Raw genomic sequence first — 20,545 nt, forward strand, 5'->3', positions numbered from 1 at the left:
CCTGCTAATGCAATTGAACTTCATCAAATGTAGTCCCTGTGCTGGTTAACGTCCGCGCCTGTAGATTTATTTTCTTTTTAGCAATATCCCCTGAAAGCTTGGGGGCACCTTGTCCGTGCGCTGCTCTCGGGGGCGAGCTCCTCCGGTGTGTGTGCGTGCGCGCTACAGTGTGTGTGTGTGTGTGTGAAGAGAGAGCGTTTGCGGACTACTGTGTGTCTGTGTGAGCGCGCGCGCCTGCGACTGTACGCGCGTGTCTGCTCTGCTGTTGCTGCCCTTTGATCCCTGCATTAGTGTTAGTTAGGGGCTCGGAGACACACTTGCACCGAGAGCAGCCATAGTCAAGACACGGCAACAACAACAGCGGCACCTCCTCCGCCTGTGTTCCCATTCCCCCAACAATACACTTAAAACCGAGCAAAGCCAGGTGCACGACCAAGTCCCTGCCATCACTGGCGCCTCCAGTCTCAATGGGAAAAACCTTTTTTCTTCTAATCCCCAAACAAGGACGAGAATGTGATTAAATACGGAGGAAAATGCCAAGGAGGAAGCAGGAGCAGCCCAAGCGCCTGCCTTCACGTAAGTCTCGATTCGTTGAATTTTCACGGCTCTCCGTGTGTTTTGCGCAGTAGTTTAGGGTTATAGAGGTGAAACAGACAAAAGGCTCGGCGTAGGTTATTTCTCCCTTTTTAGGTCCGAAGCGAGGCAGCCATGTTGTTGGCGATGGGTTAACATTAGCAAAAAGGCTGTGAGGAGATAAATGATACGTGGCTTTAATAAGAGTAGAATCGATAAAGGTCCGGTTCGGTAAAAGGTTGCGGTCAGTTTGGCGTATGTGGCGGCTGTGCGTGTGCGGGAATCGGACGAGCGTTTTCGGTTACTGTGCTCGCCTCCGCTTGGTCGCTTTTCGGGTAGAAAGGGGAGGATCTGGGAGTCTGGCCGCAATAAAACGAAGGGTCAGGCGGATCAGACAAGCCAGACTCCGGCTCCCCATACCCCAGTGCTCCGAGTTAGCTATGGCGCTATGTAGCAACTTCATTTCCTCGGCTATAAACGTCCAACTTTTGCCTCAGTTTTGCTTCTCAAAGTCGCTGAAATTGCCGCGCGCTTCTTTTTTTCGTCGACTTTTGGAAAAAGTGTGGCGATTTTTGTTTTTCTCGACCCCCCCTTTTCGTGTCAATACGTTTATTCTACCCCTCCCAGTCTACACGAAGGCTATGTCAGAGCCATGGTCGGTCACCTGAAGTTCAGGGTTTTTCCCCCCTTCTCTTTGCAGCCATTCATTGCAGACAGACTACGATCAATAACGCGGTTGGGAAAAAGGAAACGACTTTAAGCTTCCACCACGCCGCTCGCAATCACGCAGTTCCGCAGCGCACATCTATTTGACTTCGCGAACAGTTTAATTTAGGAGGAAGTTGCTTTAGTTTTCTGCATTTGACCCTCGATATCCTCGATATTGAGCCTTAATGGGGTCCAGATAAAGCTGCAGTGGCACACTACGTCCACTGGAGGATTCCTTACATGTTAGTTACAATGATTATTAGTGACATATATTTTATCTTAATTATTTCCTCTAAATTATTTTCAAGCAGCTGTTAGTTACACTGCTATGTCGATGTAATAAAGAGTTTTTATTGCTCAGTGAGTAAATCAATCAAGGTTTTGGTGCATTTCCTCATGGAGGTCAGCATCACCACTAATTTTGACATTTTCTACTGTTCTCTACATGAGCTTGAGGTAAACTTGTTGGTTGGAAAAAAATTGCAGTGGTAACTAATAGAGGTACACAGTGAGTTTTTCTCTGTATGTGCGTGATTGGCGGTGAGTTCAATGTGTGAAAGTGGTGATTACAGTATAACCCGTCATAGTTTTGCTCAATTGTGACTCTTTCCATGATGCTTATAAAGTCCTTTTGATGTTGCAGTGCCATTTACCAAACCTGCTCCATCCCCTTTGGGTTCTATGGGGGTTGCTGGAGCCTATCCCAGCAACTGTTGGACAAAGTGACAGTGACAGGCCACCAGTCTGTCCTTAAAATAAATGATAAAATAAAGTAGCTCCTTGTATCCAACTTTTAAACTTGTGTTACAGTTAGTTTTAACACTTGCTGATGCTTTTAAAGTAATTGAAAATCAAAAACTTTAGTTTAAATTGTGGCCGTTTATAAGGTGTAAATCTGTTTTACTTGACTTTTTGACCTAGATATGTACATACCTTTTTCTTACATTTGAATAATGTAATAAAAACTATATATGTGTTAAATTATCAAAGTACATACAATGATCAAAAAGAGGAAAAATTAGGACATTTGGAACAGTAGCATAAAAATACTAAAGTTTTGAGGTTAAATTTAGAAACTTGGGATTTCAGTTCGAGATAATATTTTGTTATATTTACTGAAATATTGGCAGTGATTCATCAATAATTTAACCTATTTTAAAAAGTAATACTTTTTAAACTACCATGCACCTAAACTAAGGGTGTGCATTGGCAAGAGTCTGGCGATGTGATATGTATCGCGATGCACATATCGTGATATGATGTGTATCCTCTATCCTGATATATTTCAAGACATTACCGGATAATATTTCACTTTTCTTTTTTTTAATTATGACTTCAGAATCATCTGAATAGTAATACATTTTTCACAAAAGTAAAATACACCTTATTTAATGATCAGAACAAACAAGTTACTTTTACCCAAGCAAATTCATGGTGCTTTTCTTTTAGTATTTTAGGAAATATTTAAGTGGAAAACAAAAGTAAGACTAAACTATATGTTTGCTTTAAAATAATTAATTAAATATCGCCTTGGCAGTATTTCAAACCGATGCAAATTTTGCCAAATTAAGTATTGCGATATGCACAACCTTAATCTAAACTAGTGATAAAAAATATATATTTTATGATCAAATAATGTATTCTCAAAAAATGAAATGTAAGAGCCTACAGTAAGATTTAATTGGGTGTTAAAGTTTTCTAACTCAACCAGCTGGTATTTTAAAACAGCCATGTTTTAAAGTGTGCATGCCAGTCTTAATTAAAAAAGCCAAAAGGGCAAGTACATTATCTAGTTTAAGCATGACTATCCAAAGCACAATGAAAACATGCCATTTAACCTTTCTTTTATCGCTTTTTATAAAACATGTGTAAGAACATTGTGTAAGAAGAACACAATCTCTGTAGTCAGGAGTGGCTGTGCATGTGTGTGCATGATTTGAAGCTCTTTTCTCTCTCTCTTTTTTTGAATTTAGGAGTTGTTTCCCCTCTCAGTTATCAAACTGTCACAGAATTTATGAATTTGTCAGAAGATTTCTTCACTTTGTTTTGGATCTTCTTACTCTAGAATGGAAGTGTCACCTCTTGCCAGCTTCTGTCAGTCTGTGTGTTTTCATTATGCAGCCAACAACACCCTGGTGGTGTGCCAGCCAGCATGCACAATATCAAGCTTCAAATCTCTTCATCTGTGGTGAAAAAGGGCAAGCTAATACACTGGCTTTAATGCTTGAGGTGTTTTATCTTAGCAAGGACCCAGATATATGGGTCTTGTTTCCTTGTGTGCACTTGGCTATTGTCTATGGCACAGACTGTTAAAAAAAGAGACTATTCTTTAAGTGTGTGAGCATGGCACGCACATGTCACAGTGAATACACAGCCCCCTGTGTGCGTGCGTGTCTGTGTTTGTGTGTCTGAGGGTACATAATCTGGCTATGGAGGTCACACTACAGTATGGCGCCTTCATTCTGACAAGCAAACATGACCTTTGGTGCCACAATGAAAACTGCCATTCTTTTTGACCTTGCACCGCACTATTGTTTAAGTAATTTTGATGCCTTATTGCTTTCTTTCAAAAGCTAGGTATAGTTGAAGTGCTTATTTTCTCTTCCTTGTGTCTTTTTAGAGTTTGTAAAGAAAAGTTGAGCTTGTGAGGTCCAAGCAGGAAGGCACAAGTGGTTGTGGTTTCATTTAATCATTGGGTTCTCCTTAACACTTCGTCTAGTGTCAGGATTATCTGTTGGAGGAGCACAAAGTTTGAGGAGCACTCATGTTCTTTGCTCTCTTCTCCTGATTATATACACTTACAATGAAGAGATGCCAACATTTGTAGACTTCATTTTTTCCTTTTTTTTTTTTTATCAGTCAATAACCGACTAACTGGACAGCTCCCCGCCTTACAGTAATGGTGGGTCGCTGGCTATCGTCCACTTGCTATGATTATAATGACCTTGGTAGGACTGGGGTCTAAAAACATTGGATTACGGGGGAAATGAAAATGATAGGAGGTTTCCATTTCACTCTTGGCATAAAGTCTTTAGGTACTTTTGTGCCAAGAACACCCCCCCACTCACACACACACCCCTCTACTCTAAAACACAACTGTCATTCTTCTCGTACCCCCCCAGCTTGGTGAGGGTAAGGGTTACTGGTAGTGTTGGGTGTACAGATAAACAAACGCTGCACAAGCTTGAGGTTGGGAATGAATCATAGTGCATGGAAAATGTATTTTGTATTTTCAACGTTATCTTGCCACAAAAACAGACCTACATTCATCAGACAAAGTGCTAACTTCCATTTTTCTTTAACTTGACACAAATAAACTGTTAGATAGGTTTTTGTGGGGTTCATTTTACTAAAGTAGCTAGTTTTAGCAAAAATTATCCATATTTAGACACAAATCCTACCTTTATTTGCTGTTTTAGATATGTATACTGGAGTGTTTTGCAAAAAATCAAGATTTTGTCTGACACTTGTGTTATATGAAAGTTATAGGTCTTCCTGTGACTATACAGGGTTGTGTCAGGGAGGGCATCCTTCATAAAACTCTACCAAACCACCTGAGTCGCTCCTAACGAGGGGCCAAAAGGTGAACTAATATGTAAGAACAAAACCTTTGTAAAGTTCTCATTTATTACATATGCCTAAATTAATTATTTTGATATGTATACTGTTCTTTAAATTATATCAAGGGAGTTGGAGTCAGAAAAGCCCACTGTGATTTTGATAGGAATTATTCTTTGGTCTAACTTCACACTGGGACTCATTTTTAGTCTGAGCTCAAGTTTTTTTTCTTTATAAAAACAGCAAACTAGTTCTTTGTTTGTAACTTTTGCTCCCATTTTACCAAACTAGCTTAAAGAAAAGGTAATAATTGGCCAAACTTCATGATACCTGAGTTTATTTCTAGCCATAACAAATACTTCACTTAAGTTTTCTTCTTTTATATAGATGCTAAATTAAGGGGATTTTGGGGCCAAAATGGTTTGTTGTATTTTTGCATCAATAGGTGTCAAGGGCTTTAAAAAAGAAAAAAAAAGCAGATAAACTCAAAGCTAACATTTGATAGAGAGGTTGCAGTGAACAAACTCTATAAATCATGAAAGAAACTCGAGATGTAGAGAACAGGGTGTCATAACAATGAATATTTCAAAGATTTAACACATATTCCAATTGATATGTTTGAATGACGATTAAGATGAGAGTAGTATTTTAAGCGTAGTATTTAAAACTGACAAATTGATCTTTTAAGTTGTATTCTAAATGCTTTTCATTTCACTTCTCTAGTTTCTTTTGTATGTGAAGAAAATAATGGTTTTACTGGAGAAATCTTTTTTCCAAGCACTGTTTTTCAGAGCCGTAAATTGCAGTGTGATAAATGTTTTTACAACTTGGGTTTAACAAAAAAAGAAAAAAAGATGCCCTGGCCAATTTATTATTACTGTAAGACTGACTGTTTCAGAAAAATAAGAAGCTCAAAGAGTTCATTGATAATGGCTCTCTACTACCAACCAGCCATTTTTCCGTTCTGTTTTGAGTTGTTATTGCTTTACAAACCCATTTTTTCTGTGACGTTTTCAATAATAATGACGCAGCACTCACTAAATTAAATGAAAATGAAAAATAAAGTTGCATACAATAATTCTTTTGTGATATACAGTCACATACAATCCTGCAATCTTTTATCTGTCTTTTGCAGAGACTGCCGCTAACAAGTTGTTTCAAATGTTACCAAAGAACACTAGTAAACTGTAAATATTTTGATTGATTAGCTTGTAAATGTTATTTTGCAAATTGTGGAGCATGCGGAAGAACTGTTTTGCTTATGAAGTGATGCCAAAAATCTAAAGGGAATGTCCCCGGAGGGGAAGAAAACAACACTTGTTCCATGTCACCCGGTTTATGAAAGTTATGATAGCCTTACCTAGAAATGTGTATATATTTAAAATATATATTTAGCAGAAAACCTGAATTTGCTTTTCAGGGAGAGCAATGAGCTTCACCTAGGGTGGGTCCTAAGGCAAGACCCTTCACCCTTCTGCCTAACTATGTACCTACATGGGGACCAAAGTCCTAGCCTCCCGGTGCCGGTCGCCAGCCCAGACAAAATATATGTCAAGAAGGACATCCAGTGTAAAAATCTCTGACAAAAATCTGTGGGAATCAGTGACAGCTGATTCGCTGTGGCGACCCTTGATGGGATGTGCCGAAAGGTGAACAAACAAACTTAAAAAAAAAAACGTATATTTTTGAAGTGACATCGGATACTCTAATTTTAGAGCAGACAGGCCAAGACTTTGCTATATTGAATTTTGTCTGAGACACAGAAAATAAAACAATTTAGAGGAAAAGTGGTTGTCAATTCTGCAATTAAACTGGATGGTATGCCTGGAGTAGGCAATAGTGGCTATCAAAATGTGCTTGTATTTGCCTCTGAATATTATACACGTGATGTCTGACAACTTTATCATCATAATTAAATAATTTATAAAATGTTATCACTGCAATCAGTGTACATAACAAAGATGCAAACAGGCTATTGGTGGAGTCTTATTTAAAAGTATCTTATATGACATTTAAAAATAAGAGGAGTTTTGATTCAGCTAATGTCTTTTTATTAAATTCATTTTTTTAAAATCAGCAATCCTGGCCGCAATGCTCTTGAAAGTAGTGGTACATGTTTAACAGCTAGTATTAAGGAGTTGCTCTCACATTTGTTTTTAGAAAGAAGATTCAACTGCTGATCCAAAAATGCAAATTAATATGATAACTTTCATCAAGCTTTCCTTTTTTCCACCAGGCCCAACCCTGGAAGGGTCCTGGGTGTTTGAATTTATTGGAAAACTTCCACAAGTCTTGCAATTACTTTAAAAGAACAAAACTATTTTTAATGCGCCTTTTCTACTTTAAATTTTGAGAGGTGAAATGAAACCGCTGGGAAAATGAAAGTGTGTCGACTTTTGCGGTTCCGTGGCAGAAAGTGCATTCTCCAACATGCAGCCATGTTGGACCTTTGTTTTGCTTTTAAAGTAACTTTACGTCTTATGACTGACTACCATCAATAATGTGTCATCCGTATACAGGGACTGGTGTCTACATTTTATTTTTGGGGGCCTCAAAATCAACAGATTTTATTTTAGTAGGAAATCATTAAAGTCTGTATAAAACTGCAAAGTTGTTCTCTTTCTTTCTCTTTCTCTTGGTTCCAAACTTTTATAAAAAGGGGGATTTGCAAACTTAACTGGGAACCTTAAGCATGGAATTCTCATAAAGCAACGGCATGGAGCATAAACTATGCAAGGACAGATCCACTGATGGAATTGCTGCATGTCTGCCAGAAGCATTTAGAAGTTGTCAGGAGGGCTGTAGACAAGGGTAAGATTATTGTAAAATTGTATACAACCTGTTTGGCAGTGGCAGATGAAATTCAAGGGTCAAGTTAAAGGCCTCTATTTTTTTTTGGTTTTGATAATCACAGAAAGTTATGGTAAATTAATTAACATATATTTTGACTATTAACATTGAAAATTAACGGGAGTTTTAAAAATAAATACGGAGCTTGTCATCAGATATGATGGTAAAGAGAAAAAAAATCTAATTGGGCTAAATTTAAGTCTGAACTTGTCAGGTTTATGTCTAAACAGAAAATTAACGAAAGGCCATTGTAACTTATGTGTGTGCAAAGGGGCATGAAAAACGCCTGGTATAAGCAAGTTTATGGCATACTTGAGAGAAGTACTAGATGTTACTGTATGTAAGCATCATATTTTGATTTTTTTGTCTGTTAACACATCTTTTATTTAACTCATCGATCGTAACTTTAACTAAATAAACCGTGATTAATGTAAAATGTTAAGATCTTTGCAGTGTTCATCTTACTTTTTTACCTTGATTCTATTTGTTTTATTTCTTAACTTTAGCTCAACAATACAAACATGTTTGAACACATATATTTAGAGGGTAGTTGTATATCTTGAAATAGTTGGTATTTCTTTAATGAAACTTTTCACACAGTGGCTGCATTTATTAGTGTTAATACAGAGATCTTACTTCTTGTTTTGTTAAATATACATCTTATTAGCGGTGTGCTAGCATCTCCAGAGCCTTAATAGTCCACAAGTCCCCTCGCTGAGCATCTACTCCTTTGCAATACAAAGTCAGGTATCAGAAGTCATCCTAAAACCTCTAGTACAGTACCTGCCTGAATGTTTGGTCACATTCAGAACCCCTCCTGTGTGGAATGGAAGTGCCTCTGTCTCGGTAACGATTTTTTCCTGTGTTGACAAGTCACAACATGGAGATCTACAGCTCAGAGAGCAGCCCTTTGGCTACACAGAGCCCTGCTTGCACTGAGTAATAGCAATCTCACAGGAGTAGCAGGCTTTCAGCTGGCAGCAGTTCATACGGAACAGCTCGCCGGTGCAGCTGGGAAAGACAGAGCAGAGAGGGAGAGAGGAACTGGTGGTGGTAGCAGTGGAGATGGAGAGAGGGAGGAAATGGAGAGGAAGAGCTGTTAAGAGCTTTGGGCGGTTTCTCTGTTGTTGTACCACACAAGTGCATCCAGGCCCTGTAGGACAAGCCTTTAACAGGCATGAGGGATGGTGAGCATGAGAAGAGTGGAGGAGGCGGCAGCGGAGGAGGTAGTGGTCTGGGGAGCTGAAGCAGGCCGGTCGTGCCAGACGCCTGCTTTAAACAGGGATGTGATTTATTGTTTGCTTCTGTATCACGTATCACTCCTAGAAAGACACAAAATTACATTAAGATTAAGTACTTAAAAAAAAAATGTCTTAAATGAAAGAGCATCTCCCGGGACCCAATTCCGGAGCACGCTGAAAACCATTAAGTACCGCTTGAAATTGGGAGCATTTTGGCACAAGATGAAATCTAAATTTATTTATAAATCTATGTAAACTGTTGTTGTTTTTCTAGCCTTCACACAAACACACTACTTTAGTGCATTACACATCGACTGTTCAATAAGATGCTTCTGAAACACTTTAATTTAATGTAGGTCGTCAGTGTGTGTGCAATTGCTAGGAGGCTGGCCAACACGTTGATCTTCGTGGCCCCTGCTGAACACACTGCACGGTACAGTGCTATGAGATGACCTCACTTCCTGTGTGGGTAGAGGAGGGCAAGAGGCCTCTTATACACACATGCACACACATTCCCTTCTGAATCACAGCCTGGCTCCTGTTAGCCTTTAGTGCACTAGCCAGGCTTCCACCCCCCCTCTCCTCACAGTGTAAAAGTGTTTCCACATTGCACATTTAGGCAGTCAAGAGCAAAGCAGGGGCTAATGTCCTCAACTAGCTGGCCAAACAGCAGCCCATCTGGAGCTTTTTGGGACACAGGATCAGCTCAGTTGAGAGATTAAAAGTATAGCGAAGATGGGGGGGTGTGCACTACAGACGCAGCATTGTAGGGCTATAAGGCAGTGACAGCTCTCTAGGGAAACAATATATCACCTCTAAAAGGGGAGTGGAAGCGTTTGGCAGCAGGACAAAAAATCCTGGGAAGTTAAAATCATTGATGTGATGTCATCTCCAAAGAAGCCATTGTCGGATTGTGAGGTTATTTATGACGCCTAAGGTACAGGTGAGCATCTTGACTAATTCAGTGCTCCATACAAACTGTGCCCTGGTTTTTACATTGGGGTAGTAGTTGGTTCTTGAAAAGACAGATGTGTTTTTGGCGCCACTGTTTAGCAAGGACATTTGATCACCTGACTTAATCTTTGTAATTTTAATAGGATTAATCACACAACTGGATTTGTAATCTTTTTACAGCCAAAAAGTAGTAACCTTTTGAAAGTGTAGGCATTGGGGGACTAGATCAATAAAGGAATGCATATAAGAAGCACTTGTACAAAGAAATAAATGAGACAGCCCATGCTGCATTTGTCAGTTTTATTTTTCCCCAACAATTGTTGTGAATGGAGGCCATGCTGGTTCAGATTGCTGCCATTAATCTCTTAAACTCTGCAGGGGAGTGGTCAGCAGCAGGTATATTTTTGCCCAAAAAGGTTTGTCAGATAATTTCAAATCCTCCCAAAAAAACAATTCAAAAACTCAATTTAGCACGCACTACCGGACATGTTCATAGTTAGCCTGGAGTAGCCATTGCTTCCTACACATGTCAAGCTCTGATTTCCACTGTTGTTGTTTTTTTCTGGTTTTCTTTGATCCTCTCTGACCCTGCTCTTCTCAAAGTTTTGTCCACTTGCCTTTTACCTATTAAACTGCCCTCTTCATTGATTTTGACAGCATTTATCTGTTGATGCGGCTGTGTAATTGTTTGGAAAGTCTGCTTTGCCGTTTGCTTGTAGCATGCAGTCGCTTTCCCATTGTCAGTGTTTTGACCTTGCTGTACCTGCCAGCCAGAAATGAGATCATCAGAAGAGAAGACAAGAAGCTGACATCTCTTCTCCACCTACCCGTGGCTTTAAGTGATGGTTGTCATAGCAATCATTATGCCACAGAACAGACTCAGTGGGTGAAGGATAGCTTTGAATACAGCAGCCTCAGGTCACAACCTAGTTATGACAGAACCACATAGACCTGTGAGGGCTGGTTGCAGTGCACATTCTTCACTGAGTAAATGGCTGCATGCATGGCTTGTAAAATTTGGTAAATTCTAGGTTAAGATTTACATTGTCAGTGCTCTTTTTATTCCATGAAAGCAGGGATATGGGTATTTGTTTAGATGAGAGGGTAAGGTCAGTATAGGAGGGATAAAAGTCCCAGTTGAGCAGTAGGAACTCTTTTCTTAGTTTCTTGAACTTTTGGACTATTTTTTTTATTGTTCTTGCAAAAGTGCGGGGAAGTTTGTTCTAAAGTAGACCAGTCTTTCCCTGAAGATTGGAGGTTTATTGATTGGTCCAAGAAACTTAGCTATGAGCTCATCAACAATTTAAGTTCTTGAAATATAGACAAAGCTGGAGTGTGAGGCAGATTGTGCCTTTAATTGAAATTCAGTTACTAAATTTAATTTATTTGTTTATCTGAGCAGATGTGCACATCCCTTATCTCTTTTCGTGGAGCTGGTGGTTGCATCCGCTTTGTGCATTGTGGAAACACAGAGCCCATAAACCTCGAAGAATCTTGTTTGGTCCAAATGTGCCTACTGCCTCTCATTCCCATCAGCTGTCCCAGCTACCATTTAACATGGAGATTGGAAATGGAATAAGCTCTCCCACCATTCTCCCTGGACCTGCATGTCAATTAGGTTAGCGGTGAGCATTTCCTGCTGTGCCACTGAGTTTCTTCTTCTTCTTTCTATCTCATTTCCTTTTTTTTTCTTTCTTTCTTTTCATGTAATAGCATAAAACGGCTTCTCTTTTCCTGGGGTAGGGACCAGGAACCATCTTTGGTTATTGTCCCTGTCATAATTGACAGGCTGAAATCAGGCCGAGCCAGCACTGCCCTGAGTGCTTTTGCCAAAGAAATACCTCTGTTGCAAAATACACCCATCATTTTGAATATTTTCCTCTGTTTTTGGTTCTTCTCTCTTTTCTGATCCTCTTCCCTGCTGTTCTTTCTGAGTGCCTCTTCTCTAATAGATGCTGTCTGTTCTGCACCGGTACACTGTCCATTTAAATACATAAGTGTGCGTACAGATTTGTCTTTGCCCCATCTCTCTTTGGACCCTTACTGTATATTCCTGGCTTTTGTGGCTGGTTTAGAGCCAAGTGTCCCTTTTTGCCAGCTGGTTGATTTACAAACAATACATGAAGGTTGTACACACCCACTATCCACCCTCCTACTCTCCCACTTTCCTCCACAGAAGCACACATTGCTTCTATGAGGAGCTTCAGAATGGTTGAAAAGTATGCGGCACAGTGATAACTGACACATTTCTATGGACTTAGCCCGTCTTTTTTAGGGAAATAGAGCAGCATCCACATCTCTTCAAATTTGTAGAATCTTGTGAGCCAGCAATACAGTTTGGTTTGTCAGTTGGCCTAAATGATGGTCCTTTTTAAAATTACAAAATACCTTTAAAATAGATTTGTAAATATAAAGAAAAAAAAGCATTTTCGTGCTCTTTTTGCTGTGTTATAAAACCATTCATGTTTATGAATTAGGGTCAATGAACCCTTTTACCATGGCAATCTGTAGAAAACACCCAACAAGATAATCCTAGGGGACTAATGCGGAACAGTAACTGGACACCAGCATTTTTTTTTTACATAAAAATATCCTGCTGTTGCTGAAGCTTATTCTTGTTATATGGGATAATTTAAAATGTTCTGCAAGTTTTTGCTTATTCTCGGTTTCCAAAAGCAGAGTCGAATGTGCATACGCTTTGTCAGATAAAGCTAAATTGCCAAAGTTTCCATGAAGACCAACACATTTTCCTCATGAAATCAGGAGAACCTTATAACCCCAAGACTTCATATTTGCTTTTCATGAAAAAGTAAACTTACCATTGTTTCCCACCTTTTGTTTTTTAGTTTAGTTTCATTTTACAAACATTTCCTAACATTGTTGCCACACACAGGTTTGCAAAATGTAAATTATGAATCCTGTCAAGTGTTAATTTTTTGGTAATTATGCTAAACTGGATATTTGTAATTGAAAAAGACTTTTCACCAGCATTCACCTCATTGCCCCTTGTATTTTTTCTGAATTAAAATACTTTTTTGTGCTTTTAGTTTGCATACGGAAATCGTTCTGCTGAAGTGAGTTTGGGAAATGCCTAGTTCAGAGCCTTTGCTCCTTGTCATCCAAAATGAATCACAAGACCGTGTTGCACTAGTTTAACAAAAAAACAAGCATAATTCTTGTTTTATTTATCAAATAGCTATCTATTAAAGCTGAGTTTTCTTTTAAAAGCCTTAAGTTATTCTATTAAAGTTGTGTTTTTTCAATGCCAGAAGTTTGAGTTATGAAAATAGTGTGCTGTGTAAGAAATTGCAACCCTCCCTTTTACTATTTGCTGTTTTGGAAGTGTGGAGAAAGCACAGAGGTTATTGAGAAGTCATTTACTGTGAAATGAGACATAAGTTAAAGATATGTGCCATGTAATATAAGATAAAGTCCAATCATGATCAGGTAATTATTATCGGTATGCCTTAAATATACACTTTTTCATTTCCTCCTCTTCTTGTTTTACTTTTGCCACGTTGATATTCTTGGAGCGGCAGCTCTGCCCTCCACTCTGAACTTTCACCTTGAGAGCATCAGCACAGCTCAGGCAGATTATTTGGTACCACCTTGTGGCCGCAGATGCGCTCTGTGCATCTCCACATTTGCTTTCATGTTTTGTTGCAAAACCCATTATGCACATTATAACTGAAACAATTTAGACATCCTTTGTGATAGGAGCTTTCAATGCAAAATTGCCTCTCTACTCTGTGTTCCCCATAAATAGGCAAAGAAACCCAACTATGGGTGCTTTTAGAATGGTACCTTTAGTGAATACAACTGACTAAAACTGGGGCTCAAACCAAGATTACAATATTATCGAATGACGACAACATGTTTTTGTCGTATGCCATCATTCTCAGGGAAATTTGATTTACAAGTGTGGGATAGAAATGTGTTAACATTAAAAAAAAGATTTATTTGTATGAAAAAAAAATCTGAACTTTGACTTTTTTCCTATTAATTTAGTATTTAAAAATGAAAGCTATATATTTCATTATACATGATTTTTTTGTCTATATCATAGAAAATTAAGCTTAGGGTAAACAGCTTCTGTGGAAACAATAAATAGGTTTTGCAATTTCTGATGTTTTTGATTTTTTTCACTTTACTAAGTAAAGCTATAAATACAAAAAAATGTAGTTAGAACAATTGAATTATTCAGTCTGTAAGCCATTTTTCTTTTATTTTATTGAAAGTATATACAAATGACACTTTGACTCACTTGTTTTTTAAATTAAAAACTAATGAATTCGTTCACATTCAAGGTTTAGTGAATGGTAATAGCTTTGCATTGTTCCCCATAACAGTTGATTTTTAGGTTTTACTCAGAAATATGCTGACAGATTTACTAAATTTTGTAAAATAACCCATATATAAATATTTTATAAGGCAGAACTTTGATACTGTAAAAATGAATCATAAAATTACTACTTTTTGAAAATATATTAGTTAAAATAGGATTTTAAGAATGGTCTCTACAAATATGCGTAGAGTCTCTTGTAGGTTTTGTATTGTACTTTTCAAATGTGGCTTTATTCAGTTTAAGATCAAGTGGACAAAGTGTTGGCTTCTGTTACCGGTATGTTTTTTTTTTTTTAAACTAACATTGATCAAACATTAACAACTATAATATTTTGTTCAAAAACTCAGTGAGCCTTTTGTATCTAAGATGTAATCCCACTACCCTAAATTATGGATATTAAATTGCATTGTAAGTAGTTCTACTTTATAATAATAATAAAAAAAAACTTTGTCTGATTAGCAACAGTGTTTTTTTAAGTATTTAAAATTGGTGTTAGACATAGTGTTAGTGATCCCTTCCATACAGACTCCTTAGTGCCCAAATAAAGACTACAGTATATCACAATGGCAGTTTACTTTCACAGTGCACGATTTCTTCATAAATCAAGTAGTTCAAACATGCAATATAAGCTAACTTATTTATATAAGTAAATTATCTTTCCTTTTTCATTTATGACCTTAATTGCAGTTTTTGTTGGTAGGTAACTTCCTTCTATAAAAAGAACAAATGATTTTGAGTCCAGTACTCCTAAGAGACCAGCTTTAATCTTTTTTTGTACAGCAAAAGTTACTTAACAGAAGGGTTAAGATCTCAAGGTTAAATACAGCAGCAAGCAGAAAGAATACTTTAGCAGATCCTTTATAATACTATATTCGAATTGTTCTGATTGTGGAGTAAAATAAAAAGACATCTAATACAAATTCATGTGAATACAATGACTTTGTTTCTAAGTCCTGCTAAAGCTGATTGTTGCTCTCTGAACACTTGCTGTTAAATAAGTCCCACAGGTTTTTAGTGTTATTGTAGGTTTGCCTTTTTTTTTCTTTTTTTTTTGCATTTTAAGATCCTTGTTCTCAGAAGCTGGTTTCCTAGACCTTGAAAAGTTACTTTCCATTTTTTTTTTGTGGAAGTTTTCTTTTCATAAAAATAGTGTTTTGTGCTGAACATGCATAGTTAAAGAAGGAAATGTAGCAACAAGACTGAATTCTCTTGGATTTTCTGAACATTTCTCCCGCTAGCTTACAGCCCTTTACAACTCTGAGCTGACAACACATACGGTGAGCAATATCAGAGCTATCCAGTCACACAGTTTTGAGCCAGGTGCCAGATCCCGCAGTGAGAGAAAAATGAAGAGGTTAATGGATCTATTTGTCTGCAAGTGGATGCATCCGTATGGAACGGAGCAGTGATCTTTTACCCTGCCTATTTCAGTTGCTGCATCACAGCTGGGAGAAATTTCAAGCTGCGTTTTTTTTTTATCTGTTCCTGATTCTTCCCAATTGGAATATATATATATGTACATTAAAGTGGGTCTTTAAACTTTTTTTTTAAAACACTCAAAGCACTGAATAGATGGATTTCTCAAAATATCAAAGGAGGGAAAACATTTTTTTAATCCATGATTATACACAGTAAAGGATATAGATCTAACCTATTTTTTTTTTAAGTTTGCCAAAAACAACTTCTTTTGATGATGAAAAAGCAGCTTCTATACCCCAGAATGAATACATCTTGATAATTTAATAGCCTGCTCTTCTAGTCTAGCAATTCAGTGGACGTTTTTGCAGTCCTTGCATAAAAAGAGTGTATTTGGTGGGCATATTAAAACTACAGTATTTTCATTCACTTATCAATACTTTACAATGAAGGGAATGGAGATCCCCATACTCTTGATTTTCCTTCATCAACATGTTTATTTGAGTACTTTAGGAATAGAAGAAATTCTGCTTCTACTAGCATAACTTTGAAAGGCTATGATAGTATAGTCCAGTAATTATAAAAATGAACACTATCTACTGAAATGTGGATCGCTAGACAAAGACTTGACTTGGCAGATTCTTTTTTTCTTTTGCAACCAATGTTTATTCACTTGGAATTCATTTTTAGTCTAGAACTGGCAGCTTGAATTTGAAAAGTTATTTCTAGTGGTTGGCAAGTAAGTGCATCTTGGTTTTGGTTCATTTTGACTGTGATGTCACTAGCTTTGTTATTAACAATGTATTAAGAATTATTTTTTAATAGTGCTCCACATAGACTTAAGTGCTACTCAGCATCCAATGATTTCTGGAGCAATAATAAGGTTTGGAACACCGATTTGTCAAATATAGAACTTCATTTGTAAGAAATTGCTCTGCAAGAACAACAGAATCAGCTGCTTCACACTGTCAAGAGAAAGTTTAATGGAATGGTGTGTTAAACAACATATGCGTTTGGCATGAAGTACTTTGTTCAAAGAGACCCACATTTTAAGACCCGAATGATTAGTTTTAGTTGGCTAAACTTGGTACATGAATTTGGTGATACTCTACTCTATGTAATCAATAAAATTCCATTCTTGATATTTCATTTTAAAGCTTGCAATGTTGCAACTATGCTGAACAGATAAAACATTCATATTTATTTATTTAAAGACTTCCAATGCAGTGTGCTCGAGGTTTTGGACTGTTATTTCCCCCCATATATTTGTTTATTAATTTGTTTTTGACATGAGATGCTAAAAGCTGAATGGAAAAATAAGACGTAGGGTAAAGTGCACTTCATCTGCTTTGAGGAATTCCGGAGGTCTCATGCTCTTGGTTGTCTCATTCTCTTCCAAGAACACTTCTCCTTCCTGTTTCACCTCTGGCATGCCGCCCAAAGTACCCACAAACCACGAAGGCCAAGGCCGAAAATACACACATGGTAATTTGCACTACATTTCAATATGACTCAAGCACCAGTATATATAGCCCTGCTGCTTGAACCCTGATCCTTTCTAAAAGTATCATCGCACCTCTTGATAGCAGCCATAAGATTGGCTCTGTGTAGCGTTGTCACAGACAGTAGTTAGTCGAGAGTGGGATGAAAGAAAGTTAGAACTGGGATAATGTCACAGCTAAATAGTGAAATGTCTAACGTGAACCCTGAACAATGTTGGTGACATTTGTTTTTCCGTTGGAGCCAAGGTATGTAATCAAGACTAAACACAAGGAGCATATTTTATTTATTTTATTATTTAGTTTAAACAAGTTTTTACATCTTTTATATTAGTGAGAATAATTATAAACACCACAATACAAGTATTTGACCTGTACAGTGCTCCCTCGCTGTATCGTGGTTCACCTTTCATGGTCGTGCTGGTTTGCGGAATATTTTTAGTGCCTTTGTGCTTTTTTTCCTTCTGTGTTTTGTGTTCAGCATCCTGATTGGCTTTAGGCTATTGTCAATCAATCTCATCCATGCATGTGTTCAGGTTGCCTGTTCTACATAAATAAAGTAGATATGTTATTAGCTATCATGCTGGAACTATTTTTTTTGCAAAAAGTATCAACTTGAGAGTATTTTAAAAAGTTTCAAGACGCCTGAGTAAAGTGTACAAAGTGTGTATTCGGGGCTTTTAAAGCCTTAAAACATCTAAAATAATAGTACAAAAATAAATTTTACTGCTTTTATTGGAATCGAGAGACCACTGTACGGTGTTGGCTGAAGTACATCTTTTGGTGTTTGCTTATTTCAAACTAGCCGATATTAGGGTGTTTTGGGTGTTGAACCATAGACTTATTTCCAATTTTGACCAGATTTATTGTCTAATTGATCGCTGGCTTCAACACTGTAAATGCTGTTGTGTTTTATGAGATTCCAATGAAATTGATTTATAAACAAACTCTGATTGTCTGAGATTTGTTTTTGTAATGCAGTAAGAGCATTTAAAAAAAAATAACATCACATAAATCTCATTCATAGTGCTTCGCCATTGTTGTAATATTTGTAGTTTTTCAGAGAACTTGGACACAAAAGGAGCATTGCATCTAAAAAGGACAAAACCAATATCAGATAATGCAAACGCGATCCAATTAATGGAATTATCTTTACCCCTTGAAAGATTTGGTCATTTGCTGCGACCAGACTCTGCCAGTGGTGCATCTTTCCCACCATATTGTCCAGTAAGAACTTAATAAGGCAGTCTTGACCGCTGGGTGTGCTCATTAGCATAGCCCGCGGCCCTGGCAAGCCATGGTAAGGCTCAGTCGGACACTTAATTACTACTAAAGCTCCTTCCTCTCTGCTTCCATACTCACTTCTTTCCTTCTTCTGTCCTTACCCTCTGCTGAACCTCCTTAACCCACCCATAAAGATGCACACATGCGCTCAGTGCCCTCAGCAGGAAAAAGAGGCTAATCATTTTGGTGATGTAAATGTGATGACTCAAAGCTGGGTGTGTTGTGGCAGTATTTTAAGTTATCTTACTTTGTAGGGCTTTGCGGTCAGCAATCTTTGTGATTTTAGTGAGTATCTGACCTGCTCTACCTCTTTCTCTATTTCTGGGTCTCTCTCTCATTCTTATATTAGCTCATGGGCATGACTCTCCTTTTGACATCTGCACAGTATTGATGCACCTCATCCAACCTTAATCGGCTAATGGCTTCTTCTTCTTGCCTGCCCAGCCAAATCAACCCCTCCTCCCCTTGGCCTTGCCTCTATCAGTCCCTTCCTTCCTTTGCCTTGTTGTCTCTTACTCTCTCTATGCCTGGGGTCAGCCATGCCAATTTTCAAGCCTGTCTAAGCAATACGGGAGCTTTGAATGTGTTTTTTTTTTTTGCAGTTTCACACAAGTCATGTACTCACGACCTGATGACCTACCTTTGCTCCAGTTTTCTGCTCTCAAATTGCTTATTTAAGTTGTTGTCATTTATTTTATAGAAATATATTTTATGTGATGAAGTGTGAATTTGTCTACAACCTGATCACAAGTTTATGTTCACTTAATCATAAACATTTTTACTGCTCAATTATTTATTTGTAGGCTGCAGTTTCTTAGTGCTTTCTATTTTTTATTTTTTTTAACTAAGATACAGATCTTCTTTTATGCCTTTCGGCTGCTTGCTATAGGGGTCACCACAGCCAATCATCCGCCTCCATCCAACCCTATCCTTTGCATCCTCCTCACTCACACCAACTACCCTCATCTTCACCTTCATTACATCCATGAACCTCCTCTTTGGTCTTCCTTTAGGGCTCTTTCCTATTAGCTCCAACCTCAGCTCCTTTCACCAACAGAATCACTGTCCCTCCTCTAAATGTGTCTAAAACATCTCAGTCTGGCATCTCCAAATCATCTAACCTGAGCCGTTCCTCTGATTATCTTCACCATCCATCCACTTCACTTTCAAAGAGAACTGTAAGACTCAGATAAATGACAATGTACAAACTACATAATCATTTCCCCTTTTTTGTCAAAAACAAAAAAAATTGATTCTCTCATGTGTGAGACCTAGTTTGAAATATGACTACTGGTGCTTGCATTTTTTTGAAATAAATATATGTATTTCTCTAGCATAGGCATAGAAGAAGACCCTTGTGCTGGTGGAATAAAATCATTTGTGTGTGAGTGATAATGTATCCAGACCGCTGAGCACCCTGCAGCTGTTTGTCTCAACATGCAAGTCATCCCCGCCATTACACCATTAAACGTTCTCTTTTAAGTAGCAGATGGATGCTGCATAAGCTTGAAACTTTGTCTTGACTCGGGTTTAGGAGTTCTTTCATTACATCTAACAACTATATCTGGAGGCGAAGCAGCTGACTGCGTGTCAGTGACAATTCAACAGAAAGAATATAGGATAGAGTTGTAGGTAGTTATTTCTTTGTACACACAACTGCACGTTACCACCACTGAAGTGCCAATAACAGCAGTTTTAAGGTTGAATAAATATTTTTTGGGGGGGTTAGGTAGCAGACCATAACTTTGGAAATTGTAATTTTGTCCATAGAGGCAGTTCACTTTGACATTAAAGATGTGAAAGTGTTAATCTTTAAGAAAGTGCACTCGGCGTGTAGCCTTGAGTTTTAGAGCTATTCACTGTTTTACCTGTTAGGTATGAGTGAATCTTGTATTCAAGAAAGTTCAGTGTTAAAGCTGAAACCTTGGGTCAGCAATCTAGTGATTTCCTTCTAACCACATTATAGCCATTAGTGGCTCTCGTTGCTTTTCACATGTCATACGAAAATAGGTCAAGTTCTGCCCTGTGTGACTCACCAGCTCCTTCTCCTTTTTGTTTTATTCTTATTAACCTTAAAAAAACTTATTCAGGTGGAAAATGGCTTCAAGGATCATAAG

General features: G+C 37.9%; 1 protein-coding gene across 1 annotated transcript in view; it reads left to right on the top strand.

Moving 5' to 3' along the window:
• The first annotated feature begins 202 nt into the window (after positions 1 to 202).
• znf827 (zinc finger protein 827) overlaps positions 203 to 20,545 on the top strand; it is a 72,533-nt gene continuing 52,190 nt past the window's right edge. Inside the window, exon 1 of the mRNA XM_024259404.2 lies at positions 203 to 576. Within this exon, the coding sequence (XP_024115172.1) occupies positions 534 to 576 (43 nt within the window). The 5' untranslated portion in view covers positions 203 to 533. The remainder of the gene's footprint in view (positions 577 to 20,545) is intronic.

The sequence above is a fragment of the Oryzias melastigma genome, linkage group LG1 (genome assembly GCF_002922805.2).
Source record: "Oryzias melastigma strain HK-1 linkage group LG1, ASM292280v2, whole genome shotgun sequence".
Lineage (NCBI taxonomy): Eukaryota > Metazoa > Chordata > Actinopteri > Beloniformes > Adrianichthyidae > Oryzias > Oryzias melastigma.